The sequence below is a fragment of the Lepus europaeus genome, chromosome 9 (assembly GCF_033115175.1).
Source record: "Lepus europaeus isolate LE1 chromosome 9, mLepTim1.pri, whole genome shotgun sequence".
Lineage (NCBI taxonomy): Eukaryota > Metazoa > Chordata > Mammalia > Lagomorpha > Leporidae > Lepus > Lepus europaeus.
The window spans coordinates 32,049,542-32,071,860 of NC_084835.1; the positions used below are offsets into that span (position 1 = coordinate 32,049,542).

At 45.0% G+C, this 22,319-nt stretch overlaps 1 protein-coding gene across 4 annotated transcripts in view; it reads left to right on the plus strand.

Moving 5' to 3' along the window:
- Window positions 1-22,319, plus strand: part of PXK (PX domain containing serine/threonine kinase like) — a 99,043-nt gene that overhangs the window by 31,338 nt on the left and 45,386 nt on the right. For all 4 annotated transcript variants that reach the window (XM_062201175.1, XM_062201173.1, XM_062201176.1 and 1 more), the window contains exons 2-3: window positions 5,893-5,943; window positions 7,772-7,819. In XM_062201175.1, coding sequence (XP_062057159.1) covers window positions 5,893-5,943; window positions 7,772-7,819 — 99 coding nt within the window. The remainder of the gene's footprint in view (window positions 1-5,892; window positions 5,944-7,771; window positions 7,820-22,319) is intronic.

Here is a 22,319-nt window from a genome sequence, read left to right on the forward strand (position 1 = left end):
AATCTGCAGCAAACTGGGGACTCAAGCCAAGGCACTGTGATATGAGATATCTCCATTCCAAGTGGCATCTTAACCACTATATCAAACGATTGCCCCAGGAATATGTATCTTTAAGCACCAGCTGTTGCCTCAGCGCTGCCACGTGGGGTGATTTTTATTGTCAGGCTGGTTTAGGAAATCACTGGTTTTAGTTTCTTTGGGAAATCTCATCAGACCATCTGTAGTCCATCTTTGCTTGTTTTCTTAATCATATACCTGAGTGTGTGTATAAAATACAAACCTTAAACACTAAAAATCGTGAATCATAGTCATTTCACTGCTACCACACCTACTTTTGAATGCCTATATTTTATTTTCTTAAACTTTTCATTTGAGATAACTGTGGATTCACCTGCAGTTATAAAAAAGTAGGGAGAGATTCCCTTGCAGCCTTTACTGCAGAACTTTACTTGCAGAACTATAGTATGACATCATAATAAGGACACTGATGTTAATACAGTCAAGATGTAGACTTTCCATCAGAACAAGCATCCCCCACTGTTCCCTTCTATAGTCACACCCAGTTCCCTCCCACACCCATCCTACCACCTTAGCCTTAACTACACACAACCATTAATCTCTTCTCCATCTCTGTAATTTTGTCATTTAAAGAATGTTCTATAAATAGAAACATACAGTGTATAACCTTTTAGGATTGGTTTTTTTTTTTTTTTCACTCAGTGGAATTCTTTGGAGATGCACACAAGTTGTATGTGTCTGTAGTTCATTCCTTTTTTCTTTTTCTGAGTTGTGTGCCATGGTAGAATCTAAAAAAGCTGCCATGAACATTTATAGGTCTGATGGACGGAAGTTTTCATTTCTTTGGAATAAATGCATGGGAGTTAAGTAGCTGGAGTGTATGGTAACTGCATACAAGTTCTTAAAATACTACCAGTCTGTTTCAAAGTGTCTGTCCCATTTCACACTTCCATAGGCACTGTAAGAGTGGCCCAGTTTCTCTGTATTCAGCATTCAATATTAGCACTGTTTTATTTCAGCCATTCTGAAAGAGATATGATGGTTATCTCATTGTTTATGTGCTATCTGTATATCCTCTTCAGTGAAACATCTTTCCTGACTTTTGCCATTTTCTAATTGGATTGTATTTTATTTGTTGTTAGGTTTGTTTTTTCATAGAACAATAGTTTTAAATTTTGATGAATTTTTTTTTAGATCTTTGATTTCTTTCATTGATGTTTTGTAGTTTCCAATGTAGAATCCTAGGTGTGTTTTAGATTTACACCTAATGGGTTTTTTGATTAGTTATAAATGATACTGTATTTTTTATTTTCAGTGTCTTTGTATTCTTGTTAGTGTATAAAATATGCTGTGGCATGGGAAGCACAGCTGGATTTATTCCAAGTTCTTGTCTGAGAATGACAGATGAATTCAAAGCAGAGACATAGATAAAGCATAAGAATGACAGCAGCTCTGCCATGGCTTGGGAAAGCAGTAGAAGATGGTCCTAGTCCTTGGGCCCCTGCACATACATTGGAGACAGGAAAGAAGCTCCTGGCTCCTGGTTTCACATCAGCCTAGCTCCAGCAGTTGTGGCCATTTGGGGAGTGAACCAACAGATGGAAGACCTCTCTCTCTCTCTCTCTCTCTGCCTCTCCCTCTGCCTCTCTAATAAATAAATAAATCTTTTTAAAAAGAATGAGAGTAGAATTTGTTACAAGAGTTTAAAGAAAGAGTACACACTCAGACATTGACTGCAGGCAACTTCCTGAGGGAGAGTTGCCCCCCCCTAAGTTCAGTAGCCCCTTTATTAGGTGATACTTGGTACCCTAACTGAATATACAGATGGAGTGGAGTTTGGGCAGGGTTCACTGCAGCAAGGAGACTCCTGGAAGTCTCTCAGCTCCTTTTCTCCCATTAGCTTCTTGCCGCACCCTGTCAGATATACTATTGATATTTGCATACTTACCTTGCATCCTACCACCTTGTCAAGCTTATTTATTAGTTATAGTGTTTTTACATCCTTTGATGTTTTCTACATTGACTGTGTCACCCACAAGTAGGAATAGTTTTCTTTCTTTTGATCTGTGTACCTTTTATTTCTTTTTTCTAGCTTTATTGCATTGACTAGACTTTCTAATACTATGGCAAATAAAAGTAATGAGAACAGACATCTTTGTGTTATTTCTGATTTAGGGAAATATATTAGGTCTTTTAGCATTAAGTATGTCAGCTATAGGACCTTTGTAGAAGCTTTCTATCAGCTTGAGGAGGTTCCTTTCTATTGCTATTTTTCTGAAAGATTTTATTATGACAGGGTATTTTGTCAAATGCTTTCTGAATATTTTTATGTAACTATGTGATTTTTCTTCCTTAGTTTGTAAGTATGGTAGATTATATTGATTGGTTTTTTAGAAAAGAGATTTATTTACTTATTTGAAAGGCAGAGTGACCAAGAGAGAGGGAGACGGAGAGTGAGCAAAAAGAGAGAGAACGAGAGATCTTCCATCTGCTTGTTCATTTCCCAAATCCCACAACAGCTGGGGGTGGGCCACACTGAAGCCAGAAGCCTAGAGCACCATCTGTGTCCCTCATAGGAGTGACAGAGACCCAAGCACTTGGGCCATCCTCTGCAGCCTCCCAGGAACATTAGCAGGGAGCTAGATTGGAAGTGGAGCAGCCAGGACTTGAAGTCCTGCTCTTCTCCAATGCTTGCCCCAACACTGGTTGATTTTTGAGTAATAAATTGGCCTTACATTACAGGAGTAAGCCCCACTTGGTCATGGTGTATGTTTCTTTTATTTTTTTTATGTTGCTGAATATGGTTTGCTAATTGTTTTGGAAAGGATTTTCAAGACTGTACTCATGAATTCATGAATGAGGTTGGTTTGTAGTTCTCTTTTTTTTGTGCTGTCTTTGGTTTTTGTGTAAGGTTAATACTTGCTTCATCAAACAAATTGAGAAGTGTTCCTTCCTTTTCTATTTTCTGGAAGAGTTTGTGTAGAATTAGTGTTATTCTTTACGTTTGATAGAATTCTACAGTGAAATCTTTGGGCCTGGATGTTTCATTTTTTTTTTTTTTTTTGTGGCAGTTATCAAGTATTGAATTCAATTTTTTAAAGATTTATTCATTCATTTGAGAAGCAGAATGACAGAGAGAGAGAGAGAGAGAGAGAGAGAGAGAGAGAGAAGTCTTCCATCTGGTGGTTTTACTGCCCAAATGGCTGCAACAGCAGAGCTGGGCCAATCCGAAGCTAAGAGCCAGGAGCTTCTTCCAGCTTTCCCACATGAGTGCAGGGCCTCAAGCACTTGGCCCATCTTCCACTGCTTTCCCAGGCCATTAGCAGAGAGCTGGATTGGAAGTGGAGCTGCTGGGACTTGAACCAGTGCTGCAGGCGGAGGCTTAACCTACAAGCCACAGCGCCATCCCCATGAATTTAGTTTTTTAGAAGATCTATTTAATTGAAAGGCAGAGTTACAGAGAGAAAGAGAGAGAAATGTTTTCCAATTGCTGGTTCACTCCCCAAAGGACCACAATATCTAGGGCTGGGCCAGGCTGAAATCAGGAGTCTGGAACTCTTATCCAGATCTCCCATGTGGGTGGCAGGAGCTTAGGTATTTGGCCCATTTTCTGCTTTCCAGGGTGTATTAGCAGGGAGCTGGATTGGAAGCAGAGCAGCTGGGACTCGAACTGACTCTCACAGGGGATGCTGGCATCATAGGTGGCAACTTAACCCACTGAACCACAATACCAGCCTGTGATTTCAGTGTTTTAATAGTTATAAAGATAGTCAAATTATTTATTTTGTAGTGGCTGGGCTGTGGTACTGAAGTATTGTGAGGAAGTGGTCCATCTCATCTCTTGTTAAATTTATGTAGGTAGATTTGTTCATAGCACTCCTTTACCTTGTGGTATCTGAAGAGTCTGTAGCAATACCATTTTGTTCCTGATGCTGGTAATTTGTGTGTTCTCTCTCTTTCTCTCCCACTAGTTTTGCTAGAAGTCAGTCCATTTTATTGCTCTTTTCTAAGAATTGGCTTTTCGTTTCATGATTTTTTCTCTCAAAAGTTTTCTACTATATCAATTTCTGCTTTTATCTGGATCTATGTCCTTCCTTCTTATGCCTTTAGGTTTATTACACTCTTCTTCTAGGTCCTTGAGAGAGTGAGCTTCGATGATTGATTTGATATTCTTCTTTTTAATAAAAGCCATTTAGTGCTCTCAGCACTACTTTAGCTCACAAAGTTGAACCTGTTGTAGGGGAAGAAAGGGTTTCTCAGCCTCCTGGCTAGAAATAAAAGCCAGCAAAGACCGATGAACAGGAGCAAAGCATGTTTAATCCGAGTTTAATATGACATGGGGACCTTCAGACATGAAGACTCCAAAACTCAGGGAAGACTGTCTGTTTCTATGCTCGGGTTTGATAAAGAATGAACAGCCCCATAGAAGTGTGGTTGGAATGATCTAAGGATAAAAGACTGATGCAGAAACTTACGGCCCGGCCCGTGTGTTCACTCTCCTTGTATCTGTGTGGTGCTCCTTCCCCCTAAGTGTAGGGCAGGAGCCCTTCAGGAATGAGGGCCTTGTGGCCTCTGACAGACAAGGTACATCAGAGAACTTCTTGATGAACAGTTCTTAGGCAGAAAGCCAGGGGAAGCTTAAGGTAGTATTTCCAGGTTTTATGACTGGCTTTGGAAGAAAGGGACTCTGGTCTGTGACCATCCTTGAAGAAAAGGAATCCTAGTTTCTATAGCCTGCCTGGGGAAGGAAAGAGGAGGGGGAGAAAGAAGGGCAGGGAAAATCCAGAAAGATCTTGCTTCTGAGCTCCTTTCCTTCCCTTCAAAGTGTCCAGCATGCCGTGGCTTCATGCTCCCGGGTGTCGGGTTCTCAACCCCAGCACTGTCTTCTTTCAGTTTAGTGTATCATTATTTTTATAATTTTCCTTGATATTTCGTCTTTGGTTCATGGAGTATTTACAAGTATGTAATTTAGTTTTCCTGTTATCTTTCTGTTGTTAATTTCTTGCTCATATATTTTCAGTTCTTTTAAATTTGTTGAGGTTTGCTTTATGGCTCAGGATATGGTCTGCATTGGTTTGTATTGCATGGTCACTTGTAAAGAATGTGTGTTTTTCTGTTATTGGATGGAGTGCTCTGTAAATGTTAATTAGTTCTGTTGGCTGATGGTATTACTGAGTTCTTCCTCCCTGGTTTTCTATTTAGCTGTATCAATTACTGAGAAGGATGTTGGAGTTTCCAACTGTAACTGTGAATTTGTCTGTTTCTTTGTTCAGTTCTGTTAGCGTTTGCTTTACATATTTCATAGCTTCATTGTTTGGTACGTACATATTTAAGATTGCTATGTCTTCCGTGTGTTACCCTTTTTGTCTTTATTATATATTCCAAGTGCAGGTTGAGTGTCCCTTATCTGAAATGCTTAATGCCAGAAGTGCTTCAGTCTATAACTTTCTTTGCTCTGAAGTCTACTTTATCTGATAATTTTACTTATATTTTATTCTCTGTTTTTTAAAAGATTTATTTATTTATTTGAAGGCAGAATTACAGAGAGGCAGAGGCAGAGAGAGAGCCAGAGGTTTTTCATCTGCTGGTTCACTCCCCAAATGGCTGGAGCTACACCAATCCAAAGCCAGGAGCCAGGAACTCCTGTTCTCTGGGTCTCCTACATAGGTGCAGGGGCCCAAGGGCTTGGGCATCATCTACTACTTTACAAGGCCATAGCAGAGAGCTGGATCGGAAATGGATCAGCCAGGACTTAAACCGGTGCTCATATGGCCGGCATTGCAGGCTGAGGCTTTACCTGCTATGCCACAGTACTAGCCCCTCATTCTCTGTTTTTATAACTGAGGTTCTTCTCCTTCCCTCTTTTTTTTTTAGGAATATATCATTCGAGTACAAAGAGGAATTTCTATAGAAAACAGCTGGCAGGTAAGCATTTTTTGTTGTTGTTGTTGTTAGAAAAATGTTTAATCTGTGACCAAAACCCTGGCTTAGGGTATCAAAAATCTGGAAATTCAGAGAACATGAATAAATATAAATCGTGTTTCTTTTAGCTATAAATTTTTAGCTTTAAGACAAGTATTGTAAGACTTTAAAACTTTTCCTAGTTGTTTAGGTAAGTTATATATGATGTTACGAGGAATAATCTGCTCTCAAGCTTAACCCAGAGCAAGCAGGACCTGGAGCCTCCTTCCCCATAGCCATGGTACAAGTGGATGAACTTAGAGTTCAACCCGACAGGTAGAGGTGAGACACTGTCCCGGACACTGTACAGTTTGGAACACTACATTTCGTGGACACTCAAGTCCACTCCTGGGCAACTTGTAGTGCTGGCTCCCTTACTGTCTCTCTAGAGGGCCTTCCTGGGGCCTCAGGCTCTGCTTTCCTCCGTAGTGGCCTCAGAGAAGATATCTCAGTAAGGTCTAGAGGGCCTCCCCCGCCCCCCGACTTACAGAGGGTAACTGAATTCTGTGTGGGGGCCATTTCTTTCCAGGTTTAGTCGTTATAATCACCACCCCTTCCCCTTCCGAAGTTTTGTCTTACCCTTCAGAGCCCAACTTGAACCTTTCCTCCCACCTTAAGCAGTCTCTAACCACAGTGGCCCACACTTGGTATTTTCTTTGTGGGAAACTTCATACTGCTTTTTGTTTGAATACTTACGTTTAACCTCTCTGGAGCACTTACCAAGTGTTCAGCACTGACTCAAGCACATTAATCCATTTTGACCCTTGAAATCAGAGCTATGCTGTCATTTTATCCCCATTTTGCATTGGAGAAGTTAACTGACTTGTCTGAGGTCACACCTAGGTCACTGGTAGGACAGGATTGGAATTGCAACTGTTCATGGTTAACCACTATGTATACCTTTTAGCTGCTTCTTTCTTATGAGGCATGGCTTTATATTTAGGCTTTTTGGTGTGTGCTTGACAATCAAGACCAACTGCAGTGTCTTGCCAGAAAAATCAACCCGCGGGGCAGTTTTCTAAGTCCAGAAACTGCGTTAGGAACCTGAGGGCACCTGACAAAAATGCAGGCTCTTGGGCCCCACGCTAGACCTGCTAAGCTGCTCCATGGGTGGAGTCCTAGGTGACCTCCAGCTAATTCTCCTCCTGCACAGTAACTTTTGAGAATCACTGATGAAGGTTAAAGTCAAACTGCTCTAAAGCAAAGTAATGTGCGTGCCCTGCATGTGAATAGCTAGAAGAATCTGGCTGTGGCAGAATCCCTGGTATAAATACAACTAAGAAAGAATGTGTAGACAGTGATGGTGGGAGGGAGGAAGCCTGGGCAATCAGGTGGAGGTGTGGCAGCCCTGCCTACAGGCCTATTCCAGGCCTCAGGGTAATGGGATCTCCATGGGAGGGAGTTGTATCCGGGATGAGGAGAAACTTGCCTCAAAACTCCCTCCTTTGTTTGATTCCATGCTCAGTAAACTTTTTTTTGGCATATCATAATAATGCATTGTTTCAGGCACCTGGTTACTAAGAAAGATAAGACAGAGGGCTATTCGTCCTGAAAAGTAATATTCTTCTAGAACCAGTTTGTGTCTGGAGATTTTGGCTGGCATTACCAGTTTTTCATAGTCCAGCTCTGGGACACTACTAGGGCTGTTGTGAGCCTGTTAAACAAGGTAAGCACTGCATCTGAGCCCTCTGACCCTGACCATGAGTGCTTGACCTCTAGAAGGCCAGCAAAGAAGGAAGTGGAGAGAGATTGTCTTTGATGACTCAAAATAGCACTGTCTTGTCTCTTACAGATTGTTAGAAGATACAGCGACTTTGATTTGCTGAACAACAGCTTGCAGGTAAATGTCTTGAAACTCCAGCGGCTCACAATAATTACTTAGGATGCCTCAGGAACAGTAGAATCAAAAACAAGAAACTAGCCAATTTCCCTGGCAAAGGAGATGGATTTGTACGTTAAACAGATGATGTATGACTCTAAAATTAAGCTTTTGAGAGTGAACATGTGACATATAATTAATTAACCATCTTGCAGCTGAGTCCCTTTGCGTCAGTGTGTCCCTGTAGCAATCCTGCGATGCTGCCAGAACCTGTCCTTTTCACTGCTTAGGAAAGGTTGAGCTGAGATTCTCAGGCTGTCCACTGAACTCAGCCGCCTGCTTGGCAGTGCAGATCAGTGTTCAGTAGCAACAGTAGAGACTCAGCCTTTTCGGTTTAACTTTGTCCTTTGACTATTAGGAGTCTTCAAAAAGTTCATGGAAAATTTGAGTGAAAGGATAATGTGCATTTTCTGTGAATTTTTTGAAGCCCCTTCATATGTTTTTCTTTCTTTTAAAGATTTATTTATTTATTTGAAAGACAGGGTTACAGAGAGGAAGAAGCAGAGACAGAAAAGATAGAGGTCTTCCATCTGCTGGTTCACTCCCCAAGTGCCTGCAAAGGCTGGAGCTGAGCCAATCTGAAGCCAGGAGCCAGGAGCTTCTTCTGGGTCTCCCACGTGGGTGCAGGGGCCCAAGGACTTGGGCCGTCTTCTGATGTTTTCCCAGGCCATAACAAAGAGCTAGATCGGAAGTGGAGCAGCCAGGACTCGTACTGGCGCCCTTATGGGATGCTGGCACTGCAGGAGGCAGCTTTACCTGCTGCGCCATAGTGCCAGCCCCTCATATGTTTTTCTAGGCCCCTTTAGTTTAAATGTTCCTGACTCAGCTACAAGGGAAAACAAGATGAGCTGCCAAGTCTTTGGAGGCAGCCAGTGCTGGTAATGAAGGGTCCTAGAGGGCCGTAGCCATGCTGCAAGTGCTGTGGCACCACCCAGGTCTTCACCTGGCAGACTGGCCGGCTAGTGCATTGAATTGTGTCGGACCTTGGATTGCTGTGGTGACCTAAAACCCTTTCCTGCTGGAGCCCGTAGAGGACGAGCTAGCCATCTTCCGTTCTTCAGAGTGGCCTCTGATCTGGTCCACCAAGGTCAGCGCACTGCTGGGAGCATGATGTTTTCATTCCTTCAGAAGGCCACATTTTAGTGATCAGACTTGAGATAACAGCATTTTTAGAACCTAGACTTTCTTCACAGTGTTGACAATACTGCTGGAGGCACGAATTCCTGTTTTTCTTTGGGAAGGATTGGTTGCTGGAAGCACAAATTCCTGTTTTTCTTTGGGAAGGATTGGTTCAAGTATCTGCAGACCTTTGTGTAGTTGCCGCATTTGCCATGCATTTGACACATGTGTTTTGTCTTACTATTTTTTTTTTAAAGGTTTGCTTATTTATTTGAAAGGTATAATGACAAAGAGAGAGAGAGACCTATCTTCCATCCACTGGTTCATGCCCCAAATGGCCACAACAATCAGGTCTGGGCCAGACTGAAGCTAGCATCTAGAACTCCATCCAGGTCTTCCACATAGGTGGCAAGGACCCAAGTACTTGGATTGCAAATGGAGTAGGCCATGGGATGTAGATATTCCAAGTAGTGACCTAAACCGCTGTGTCACAATATCTGCTCCCTTTTCATATTTTAATTTTAATATGACCGATTTAAAATCTCCAGAATATTTGCAAAGATCAAATTCTCCTCACTGATGGATTTAACTGGGTTCCCTTGTAAATGTTAATAGCCTGGTGTTTGTGTCTAGATTGAAGCTAACCCTGTGATGATGCCGACATGAGGGACTGTGTAAAATTTATTCCAGCAGTGGATTTTCTCCTCACATTGTGCCCCTCTCCCCATGCAGTGGCCCATGTAATGTTTGTATGGTGGTTTGAGCTCTTGGAAGTTACCACTGGGCCTACTGTGTGCCCACCTTTATGTACAAGCCAACCGCGCAGAGCTGAGTCAGACTCTAGGAAGAAACATGTCTGAAATTGCAGTTGCCTAGGCCTAGCTCCTTACGGTAGGAGTGGGGAGGAGGGTTTTTTTTTTTTTTTTTTTTTTTAACATTTATTTATTTATTTGAAAGGCAGAGTTACAGAGAGGCAGAGGCAGAGAGAAAGGTCTTTTATCCAATGGTTCACTCTCCAGATGGCTGCAACAATTGGAGCTGAGCCGATCTGAAGCCAGGAGCGTCTTTCCGGTCTCTTATGCGGGTGCAGGGACCAAAGGACGTGGGCCATCCTCCACTGCTTTTCCAGGCCATAGCAGAGAGCTGGATCGGAAGTGGAGCAGCTGGGACTCGAACCAGCGCCCAAATGGGATGCCAGCGCTTGAGGCTGATGCTTGCTACACCACATGGCCAGTCTGGGGATGAAAGGTTTTAGCTCCCACTTGCTATTTCTTTGGGGACACATGGTTGAATCTCCGTGAATATTCAGTGATGGCCTTTTTAATATAATAGAGTTTTATTTTTGCCTCAGTGTAATTTTCCCTTTTAAAATGGGCACTTGCCATGTGCATCTTATTTCAAATGCAAATATCCGCGTGTATTGATGTTGGCTTGTGTTGGGCAGAACATGGCCAGACATCACTTCAGTGGGAGGTTTTTCTGGATCCAAGTAAACAAACAGAAGAAAGTACACACAGCTTTTTGGCAAAGAAAATAATTTCAAAACAACCTCTATAAAGCAGACCCAAAAAGACTCCAAAACCACAGAATGAAACTGTGACCATGATCTTCAGTGTCTGATTACACTTTTGACAGACAAATGAGTTTCTGCTGAAAAAGAGAAATATAATACATGTATGCAGATTTGTCTGAGCCAACAGGAACATGCCCCAGTTGGGGGCAGAATGGAAGGAAGCATAGAGCAGAATTATACATGCAGTCTAATACAACCATCCAAAATGTTTAGGGAAAAAACTGTAATGCAGTTTGCCAAAATGTGAACAGTGACAATCTCCAGGTGGTGGGATTATGGGCTGTGTTTTTTGTGGTTCTTTATACTGTTCTGTACTTTCCAAGTTATGTACAAACAAGCCCATGTAAGCTAGATAAGTAGAAACATAGGAAAAAAGCTGTGTATATCAAACTTTCCAGTGCAGGCGTATTTTGTGGTAAGAACTAAGAAAAATCAACATCATATTGTAAATTCAACAACAAATTAGTGATCATTTAGGGAGACAGCATACAATGTGGAGGAAGAAGCAGGTGGTTGAAATGATGGAAACTGAACAGAGAGGGAGGCACTTGGGCTCTGGGGCGGGGCCGACTGTGGGTCAGTCATTTCTTCCTGTCTGAAAGGAAGGGATGAAGCAGGTGACATCTGAGATCTCTTACAGCACACATGTTTTGTGATTCAGATTTTACTGTCCATGGCTGACCTTGGAGAGACTCTACTATACATTGGAAGAAAACTGAGGCAAGTTAAGGGTCTATTGAGAGCTTAGAACTTCCTAGAATGCTGACTAGAAGACGTTGGAAGGAAACTAGCAGGTCATTAAGATCTTAAGGAGGAAGTGAGTAAGGAGGAGTGAACAGGTTGCACTGAAAGGATTTCTCCTCCCCATCAAAGCTGATTCTCTTGAAACTGTGATGCAGTTTGTCTTGTAATTTAGAGGCTCCCCAGGGCAGCATAGCAGGTTAGAGACTGCAGACCCCACTTGGGGATCGTCACCCATTCACGTTTTCCCTGCACATTTGTTATTCTCTGCTGGTGTCTTGCTTTCTCTTATAGGACTCAATCAGGGAATCCGTGGGGCACATTCATGAGCAAAGGTAGTGGAAGTGAGGTGATAAGTGGCCCTGGCTCGGAGCCGTGGTTTGTGGAGGTATCTAGGAAATGAGAAGCTTGCTGAATTCATCGCCCTATGTGCTAGGGTTCTTCTTCCCTCCCTTCTATTTAGTCATGGAGTTCTATTTTGTATCCTGTGATTGGTACCCATTTTAGATCTTCTAGGAGAAAGCTGAAAGAGAAATAAATATCTCCTGAATGCTGATCTTTGTTAAAAGGAAAGTTTTAAAAATAACACCCATTGCATAATGTTAGTACTTTCAGAACACTTAAGAGAGCTTAAACTAGAGCAGTAAAACTACCTGCAGTCTGTCTGACATGCAGCTGTTGGCCAGAGAACTCTTTGCTTCATCTTTTATTTGTATTTGTTTTTTCTAAGTGTTTCTTTATTCATTTTTATTTGAAAGGCAGAGCGACAGAGAGAGGGAGAGGGAGAGGGAGAGGGAGAGAGAGAGAGAGAGAGAGATTTCCCGTTTGTTGGTTTATTCTGCAAATGCCCACGACAGCAGGGCACCCTACAAGGGTGGCAGGGTCTTAGTACTTGAGCCATCATCTGCTACCTCTCAGGTACATCAGTAGGAAGTTGGATCAGAAGTAGGAACGGAGGAAGGACTGGATGCTCGGCACTCCACTGAGGATTACAAGCATCCCAAGGGGGGACGGCGCCACAGTGTCCATCCCTCACCTGATGATTTCTAAGAACTGATAGGATGTCCGAGCAGATCAGTGTGTTTTCCTACAGTGAAATTAAACTTGAAAAAATGGATTGGTTGTGGGCTGGCTCTGTGACATACAAGGCTAAGCCTCTGCCTAAAGTGCCGGCATCCGATATGGGCACCAGTTCGAGTCCTGGGTGCTGCACTTTCAATCCAGCTTTCTGCTGATGCACCTGGGAAAAGTACTGGAGGATGGTCCAAGTCCTTGGGCCCCTGCCACCCATTTGGGGGACCCAGAAGAAGCTCTTGGCTCCTGGCTTCAGTCTGGCTCAGCCCTGGCCATTGCGGCCATTTGGGGAGTGAACCAGCAGATGGCAGATCTCTCTTTTTCTCTCCCTGCCCCCCGCCCCCCCATATTTCTGCCTTTCAAATAAAAAATCTTTTTTGAAAAATATGGACTGTTTGGGCCGGCGCCGTGGCTTAACAGGCTAATCCTCCGCCTTGCGGCGCCGGCACACCGGGTTCTAGTCCCGGTTGGGGCGCTGGATTCTGTCCCGGTTGCCCCTCTTCCAGGCCAGTTTTCTGCTGTGGCCCGGGAGTGCAGTGGAGGATGGCCCAAGTGCTTTGGGCCCTGCACCCCATGGGAGACCAGGAGAAGCACCTGGCTCCTGCCATTGGATCAGCGCGGTGCGCCGGCCGCAGTGCGCCAACCGCAGTGGCCATTGGAGGGTGAACCAACGGCAAAGGAAGACCTTTCTCTCTGTCTCTCTCTCTCACTGTCCACTCTGCCTGTCAAAAAAAAAAAAAAGAAAGAAAAAAAAAATATGGACTGGTTGAAGCTTGGTGGCCCACAAAACTCAAAACAGATACTTTATCAAGTTTACTCTCTCGTGACCATTTTGTAAATGAAAAAACAGCCAAAATACTGGAATTAAATCTGATGATGTCAGACATCACTCTCCCTTCTGAGTGATGTGGGATTCAGTTCAGTCTGATGCTGATGTTTTTATACTTGCTGCATAGACAGATTGATAAGCAAAAAAAAAAAATTAAAAAAAATTTAATTTAAAAAGCATTTTAAAGAGCATTGTAACTATTTCATAGAGGAGAAATAATTTTTTTAAAGATTATTTGTTTGAAAGGCAGAGTTACAAAGAGGTAGAGGAAGAGAGAGAGAGGGAAAGAGAGAGAGAGAGAGGTCTTCCATCTGATGGCTCACTCCCCAATTGGCCGCAATGGCTGGAGCTTCGCTTATCCGAAGCCAGGAGAAAGTAGCTTCCTTCGGGTTTCCCACACAGGTGCAGTGGTCCAAGGACTTGAGCCATCTTCCACTGCTTTCCCAGGCCATAACAGAGAGCGGGATTGGAAGTGGAGCAGCTGGATCTTGAACCGGCGCCCATATGGGATGCCAGCTCCTCAGGCCAGGATATTAACCCGCTGTGCCACAGTGCTGGCCCTGATGGGGATTTTTTTTAAAAGACTTATTTATTTATTGGAGAGGCAGAGTTAGAGTTAGACAGAGAGGTCTTCTCTCCACTGGTTCACTCCCCAGATGGCCACAGTGGTCAGAGCTGGGCTATCAGAAGCCAGGATTAGGAGCCTCCTCTGGGTCTTCCAGGTGGATGCAGGGGCCCAAGCACTTAGGCCATCTTTCACTGCTTTCTCGGGACATCAGCAGGGAGCTGGATTTGAAGTGGAGTAGCTGAGACTGGAACCAGCACCCACATGGAATGCCGGTACCTCAGGCAGAGGTTTAGTCTACTATGCCACAGAGCCGGCCCTGATGGGGTTCTTTTTACAACATTTTTTTCTTGTATAACCATATCCTTTGGTAGATGCACACACACAGACACACACACCCACTTAGATGAGATTATATCCCACAACTTCTTAATAGAGTTTAAAAAAGAAATGTCTCACCTATGTTTTAGGTAATAGATTATTCTTGATTATAATATGTTATGGCTCTGAACAACAACAACAAAAAAAGTAATTGGTTTGGATGTGTGGTTGCTAAGAGATCTACTTTCTTCATAAGTAAGCATTTTATTTAGCTGTTAGGCAGAGTGTAACCAAATGCATGAGGAAACCAATCTGAAACTTAAGTGAATTATCTGGCAATGAATTATTTTGCCATAGAAAATTCCACTCCAAATATACTCTGACAATTTTCACAATTATGTTGGAGAAAGACAATTACGATTGTCAGCCAGACTTTTCATCTTGTTTTAGGTTTTCAAGTTCAAGGTCTCCACTTGGCTGCCTCATCGTTGTTGGAAAAATATGGAGTGGAGCAGTCTAAGTTAGTGGTTTAGATTTCATCCTTCCCTGAGACTGGATGTCCTTCTCTTGAGACCTTACCCTCAATCAATACGCGTGCCCCTTGGATTGCTCTATTATAAGTACAAGTGAAATTGTACTACTCCTTGAAAGTGACTTTCTTCACTCAAAATGCCAAATTGATGCTTTGTTTTTTAAGTTTAAAATGTAGACTCATAAAGCTTTAGGTGATCTGGAAAATGATAGTAGATTGAACACATATATTTATCTCCCTCCCAAAACCACTCCAAACAACAGTAAATTAATTCTAAATGTACACACCCTCAAGGACAAAGAGAATAGCCTACGAGAAAAACCACAACAAAACACTTGACGCTGAAAACCTAGTGGATAAGAGCTAACCAAGTCGATATGGGCAGCAGATAATCCCATTGGATTCCAAGGTTTAGCAATTTTTTTTTTTTTTTTTTTTGGACAGGCAGAGTGGACAGTGAGAGAGAGAGACAGAGAGAAAGGTCTTCCTTTGCCGTTGGTTCACCCTCCAATGGCCGCCGCGGTTGGCGCACTACGGCCGGCGCACCGCGCTGATCCAATGGCAGGAGCCAGGTGCTTCTCCTGGTCTCCCATGGGGTGCAGGGCCCAAGCACTTGGGCCATCCTCCACTGCCTTCCCGGGCCACAGCAGAGAACTGGCCTGGAAGAGGGGCAACCGGGACAGAATCCAGCGCCCCAACCGGGACTAGAACCTGGTGTGCCGGCGCCGCAAGGCGGAGGATTAGCCTAGTGAGCCGCGGCGCCGGCCTAGGTTTAGCAATTTGACAGCACCAGGTGTTGCTGCTAGAGTAAGGTGAAAGTAAAGGTAAAATCAGGAACTAAGAAGCTGATGTCAGGGGGCCAGTGGGATGAAGCATCCGCATGCAACTCTGGCATTGCCTGTCAGAGTGCCCCTTCAAATCCTTTCTGCTCTGATTCCTATCCAGCTCTGTGCTAATGCACCTGGGAAGGCAGTGGAAGATGGCCCAAGTACTTGAGCACGTGCCGCCTACATGGGAGACCAGGATGGTGTTCCTGGCTCCTAATTTTGACCTGGCCCACAGCTGGCTTTTGCCATCATTTGGGGAGTAAACCTGCAGAGGGACAGTCTCTCCCTCTGTCTCTCATTCTCTCATTCTGCCTTTCAAACACATTTTTTTTTTTAAAGGCAGAGTAACAGAGAGAGAGAGAGAATCTTCCCTCCACTGGTTCACTCCCCAAATTGCCACAATGGCCATGGCTGGGCCAGGCAAAAGCCAGGAGTCTTTTCCGGGTCTCCCACGTGGGTGCAAGGACCTGGGCCATCTTCCACTGCCTTCCCAGGCACATTAGCAGGGAGCTGGAAGTGAAACAGCTGGGTCTTGAACCAGCACCCATATGGGATGCAGAAGTGGCAGGCAGCAGCTTAACCCAATACGCCACAATGCCAGCCCCTTAAAGAAATCTAAAAAAAGAAAGAAAGAAAAAATTGTCAGGGGTGGGCAGGCTTAGGAGTTGGGATGCCTGTGTCCCAATTAGAAGTGCCTGGGTTGGAATTTCAGCTCTGTTCCCAACCCCAACTTCTGCTATGGTGGACCCTGGGTGGCAACAGATGGTGGTTGCAGTAATTGAATCCCTGCCTCCTCTGGGTGAGAGGCCTGGATTGGGTTTGCCTGGGTGCCTGGTCATTGTGGGCATTTGGGGAATGAACTAGCAGAAGGGAGCTTTCTGTCTCAAACCAATAAGTAAAAAATTTAGAGAAGAGTAGTCAAATCTCCCAACTTGCGCCTGTCCTCCTGCCTCTAGCAAAAACCTGGAAATTTGCTCTCTGGAGCCCACAGTACAGTCTTTAGGCTGAGGGCTACAGACGCACTTGAAAGCATGCACATGACACACACGGGCAGCTGTCTTCCCCAGGGCTGCTGCTTGCACTCACCTCCCAGGATCCTGGCAGTCAGACCCTCCTTTAGGCAGGAGACTGAAGATTCTTTTCTGGGGGAGTCTGCCCAGCCTAAGAGGAAGGAGCTAAAGGTTCTTCAGGTGAAACGACTGCAAAACAGAGCCCGTAAAAGAGAAGCCCCAGCCTGTTAGCCAGAGCTCGCCCTCAGCTATTGGCACCTGATCTTAGTGGAGCCAGCAGCCAAGATCTCCAGACCCCTAAGGAAGTTCATGTTTGTTTGGCATTCAGGTATTTTCCTTGCAGTGGAGTTTAAGGGACATGGGACTAGTCTGCTCAGCCCTTTATTTTTATGCTCAGGAATTCACCTTTCTTCCCCATCTCTGAGTGGGCCTGTATTGTCTTCCCTGCATCGTGCTTGGCACTGTCCGGTTTCTCGCTGCAGGTGGGTTTTGCGGGACTCTTAACGATCTTCCTCAGCTTTGCTGCTCACATCCCACAACAGACTCTTCCCATCACTCCTGGCAGAAAGCAGACTTGGGATTATCCCCAAAACGTGGCTTTGCATTGCCAGTTCCTATTGACACTTCTCTGCACTTTAAAAGGAGCACTTTTAACATGAAAGTGACCCAAGCAAATGGTAAACAAAGGAACCTTCAAGAATCAGAAATGAATTCAAGTAAGAAGAATGTTTCAGGCACTTCAGAAAAGCTACCTTTTATCAGCTCAGAGAGATAAAAAAATTACATTACTCTCAGGATGCCATTAAGAAAAGCAATAGAAAAGAGCACTTATAAATAAAAAGATAATAGTAGAAATGAAAACCCTTTAGAAGGGATGAAAGATAAAAGATCAAACTTTTTTTTTTTGACAGGCAGAGTTAGACAGTGAGAGAGAGAGACAGAGAGAAAGGTCTTCCTTTTTCCAGTGGTTCACCCCACCAAATTGCCACCACAGCTGGTGCGCTGCGCCGATCCAAAGCCAGGAGCCAGGTGCCTCCTCCTGGTCACCCATGCAGGTGCAGGACCCAAGCATTTGGGCCATCCTCCACTGCCTTCCCGGGCCACAGCAGAGAGCTGGACTGGAAGAGGAGCAACTGGGACAGAATCTGGCGCCCCAACCGGGACTAGAACCTGGGGTGCCAGCGCCGCAGGCGGAGGATTAGCCAAGTGAGCCGCGGCACCAGCCAAGATAAAACTTTTAAAATATATTTATTTTGTTTGAAAGGCAGATAGACTGACATGCAGACAAATGTCTACGGTAGTGGGAGCCAGGAATTCGATCCAGGTCTCTCACATGGGTAGCAGAGACCCAGGTATTTGAGTCATCACCTGTTTCCTCCCAGGGTGCACATGAGCAGGAGATGAAATTGGGGGCCTGACATTGTAGTGCAGTGGATTAAGCTGCTGCCTGCCGTGCCAGCATCCCAAATAGGTGCTGGTTGGAGTACTGGCTACTCCACTTCAATCCATCTCCATGCCAATGCACCTGTGAAAGCAGTGGAGGATGGCCTAAGTTCTTGGGCCCCGCACCCATGTCAGACACCCAGAAGAAACTTCTGGCTCCTGACTTCAGCCTGGCTCAGCTCCGGCTGTTGTGGCCATTTGGGGAGTGAACCGGTGGATGGAAGATCTCTCTATCTCCCTCCCTCTCTCTGTAACTCTGCCTTTCAAATAAATAAAATAAATCTTAAAAAAGAAGAATATTAGTGGACCAGTCCAGGAAATTCAACGTTGAAAAATAGGAGCTCCAGAAAGCCAAGGTCACAGGGGAAGAAATGAAATAGTACAAGCAAATACTAAGAAATTTAAGGATGTTAGTTTCTAGACTGTGAAAGGACTGATGCTCAACACAAAGGATAAAAATAGATCCACATAAAAGCACATGAGGGGTGGGCGTTGGGAGTAGCGGTTACGATGCCTTTTGGGTTGTCCGAGTCCCATACTGGAGTGCTCCAGTACAAGTCCCAGCAGTGCTCTGGATTCCAGCTTCCTGCTAATGTAATGTGACCCCCACGCACTTGAGTTCCATTGGAGAACTGGGTTGAGATCCTGGCTTCTAGCTTAGTCCTGGCCCTGTCCCTGTTGTGGACACTTGAGAGGTGAGCCAGCACTTTGAGATCTCTGTCTTTCTGTCTCTGCCTCTTTGTCTTTCAAATAAATAAGTAAATAATTTTTAAAGAGTATTAAAATCACAAACTGAGGGAAGATCCTAAAAACCTTCAGAAAGAAAAAACAACGAAACACCAGAATCAAGAATCACTATGCTTGAATCTTTAACAGCAGCAGTAAACTAGAAGTCAATAAAGTAGTTCTTAAAAATCCTGGACAAAAAGTGTACTTAGAATTTTATGTCAAGATGAGCTATAAATCAAGCATGAAGGAATAATTAAACTTTTTCTTACATGTAAGTTTTTGAAAAGTTTATTTTCTTTGCTTCCCTTTTTAAGAAGCTGACATGAAAAACAAGGGAATTTTGGAAGAAAAAGGAAGGTTTGGGACATAGAAATGGGGTTCAGAGGCCGGCGCTGTGGCTCAACAGGCTAATCCTCCGCCTTGCGGCGCCGGCACACCAGGTTCTAGTCCCGGTCGGGGTACCGATCCTGTCCCGGTTGCCCCTCTTCCAGGCCAGCTCTCTGCTGTGGCCCGGGAAGGCAGTGGAGGATGGCCCAAGTGCTTGGGCCCTGCACCCCATGGGAGACCAGGATAAGCCCCTGGCTCCTGCCATCAGAACAGCGCGGTGCGCCGGCCGCAGTGCGCTACCGCGGCGGCCATTGGAGGGTGAACCAACGGCAAAAGGAAGACCTTTCTCTCTGTCTCTCTCTCACTGTCCACTCTGCCTGTCAAAAATAAAAATAAAAAAAAAAAAAAAAAGAAATGGGGTTCAGAGTTACATGTTTAACTTAGTAGTTAAGATGCCCATATCTCAGGGCTGGCGCTGTGGCACAGAGGGTTAAAGCCCTGGCCTAAAGCGCTGGCATCCCATATGGGCGCCGGTTCTAGTCCCGGCTGCTCCTCTTCCGATCCAGCTCTCTGCTGTGGCCTGGGAAAGCAGTGGAGGGTGGCCCAAGTCCTTGGGCCCCTGCTCCCGCTTGGGAGACCCAGAGGAAGCTCCTGGCTCCTGGCTTTGGATCAGCACAGCTCCGGCCATTGCAGCCAATTGAGGAGTGAACCAGCAGATGGAAGACCCCCCCCCCCCCCCGCCTCTCCTCTCTCTGTGTAGCTGTGACTTTCAAATAAATTTAAAAAAAAAAAGCCCATATCTCACATCATAGTGCCTGGGTTCAATTCTTGCCTCTGATTCCTGGCTGCAGCTCCCTGCTAATATGCGCCCTGGAAAATAGCAGGTAATGTCTCAAGTAGCTGATAGCCACATGGGAGACCAGGATTCAGTTCCCATCTTCTGTCTTCAGCCTGGCGCAGCTCTGGTCATTGCGGCCAACTGGGGAGTGAAATAGTGGATGCAGTGCGCTCTCGCTCTCTCGCTCGCTCTCTCTCAAATAAATAAATAAAAATTAAAGAAGAAATGGGGTTAAGCAGGAGAAAGTCAAAAGCATCTCCAGGGTGATGACAGAGGAAGGTCCCAGGATGGCAGGTGTGCAGTGGCATGGAGACTGCCAGCCCTGTGTGGATGGGCCAGTGGACTGTGGAGGATAGTCCTCAAGAAGATGAAATTGATGTATCTGTCTTTGAGTGTGTTGAGAGACGGCTTGGATGGAGCCTTTGGAGTTGAGTAGAAAATGAACAAAGACTACAAGTGGAAAAGTGAGCATGGTTCTTCAGCACCACAGTGACTGTCTTTTATTTAATGTAAACTTGAATATACTAAATAAAATAACAATGAAATAACAATGATACGGAGGAGACTAGGGACAGAATGTGGGAGTGAGGGCAAGGTCAGGGATTTTGAAAGATAATTTAATTCTTATTCTTCATAACGGGAAATTCACAAATAATGCCTAAAAAGGAAAAATCAAGATATAACAATGTCAGCATTCCCGAAAGCCAAAACAGCTGAGAGAACCAAATGTGACTGTGACCGGGGAGTGGAGAATGGATGTGTCACCTGCCTGGGGGCAGGGTGTCTTAGGACTGCTAACAGTAAGAAAAAAACTTTTTTTAAATTTGCTGTCACGGCTGGCGCCGTGACTCAACAGGCTAATCCTCCGCCTTGTGGTGCCGCCACACCGGGTTCTAGTCCTGGTTGGGGTGCTGGATTCTATCCCGGTTGCCCCTCTTCCAGGCCAGGTCTCTGCTGTGGCCCGGGAAGGCAGTGGAGGATGGCCCAAGTGCTTGGGCCCTGCACCCACATGGGAGACCAGGAGAAGTACCTGGCTCCTGGCTTCAGATCAGCGCGATGCGCTGGCTGCGGCGGCCATTGGAGGGTGAACCAACGGCAAGGAAGACCTTTCTCTCTCTCTCTCTCACTGTCCACTCTGCCTGTCAAAAAAAAATTTTTTTTAATAAAAAAAAAATTTGCTCTCAAACTTATAAATTATCTATAACTTTTGTAAAAATAAAAATGTATATTTTTTTAAAAATAAAGCTTTTTTTAAAGATTTATTTACTTATTTGAGAGACAGAGGGAGAGAGAGGGAAATCTTTCATCCACTGTTCACTCCCCAGATGGCAGCAATAGCCAGAGCTGAGCTGATCCGAAGCCAAGAGCCAGGAGCTTCTTCCAGGTCTCCATGCGAGTACAGGGGCCAAGGACCTAGGCCATTTTCTTTTTGCTTTCCCAGGCCATAACAGAGAGCTGGATTGGAAGTGGAGCAGCTGAGACACGAACCAGCACCCATATGGGATGCTGGCACTGCAGGCGATGACTTTACCTACTGCGCCACAGTGCCAGCCCCAAAAATCAAGTTTGAAGTTACAATGCACAGTATAGTATTTTATCAATTCTTTTTTTTTTTTTTTTAAGATTTATTTATTTTACTTGAAAGTCACAGTTACACAGAGAGAGAAGGAGAGGCAGTGTGAGAGGGAGAGAGAGGTCTTCCATCTTCTGGTTCACTCCCCAGTTGGCTGCAGTGACCAGAGGTGATCTGAAGGCAGGAGCCAGGAGCTTCTTCCAGGTCTCCCAGGAGGGTGCAGGGCCCCAAGGACTTGGGCCATCTTCTACTGCTTTCCCAGGCCATAGCAGAGAGCTGGAGTGGAAGTGGAGCAGCTGGGACTAGAACCGGCACCCATATGAAATGCCGGCACTGCAGGTGGTGGCTTTACCTGCTACGCCACAGCACTAGCCCCATATTTGATCAATTCTAAGTTGCACCGTTTTATATCACTGAAACAAGACTGTAGATTTTAAAAGATGTATTTATTTATTTATTCTTTATTTATGTATTTGAAAGGCAGAGTTTCAGAGAGATCTTCCATCTGCTGATTTACTCTCCAAATGGCTGCAAGCGGGAGCTAGTACTCCATCTGGGTCTCCCATGTGGTTGCAGGGACCCAAGTACTCAGGTCATCTTCCACTGCTTTCCCAGGAGCAATAGCAGGGAGCTGGATAGGAAATGGAGTAGCTGGGACTTGAACCAGCGTTGAAGGTGGCAGCTTAACCTGGTGCCACAACATCTGTTTCCTAGCTGCTTCTTAAAATCTGTGCTGTCTCAGCTGGCACCACGGCTTACTTGGCTAATCCTCCGCCTGTGGCGCCAGTATCCCGGGTTCTAGTCCTGGGTGGGGCGCCGGTTCTGTCCCAGTTGCTCCTCTTCCAGTGTGGCCCAGGAAGGCAGTGGAGGATGGCCCAAATGCTCGGGCCCTGCACCTGCATGGGAGACCAGGAAGAAGCTCCTGGCTCCTGGCTTCGGATCGGCGCAGCGCGCCGGCCA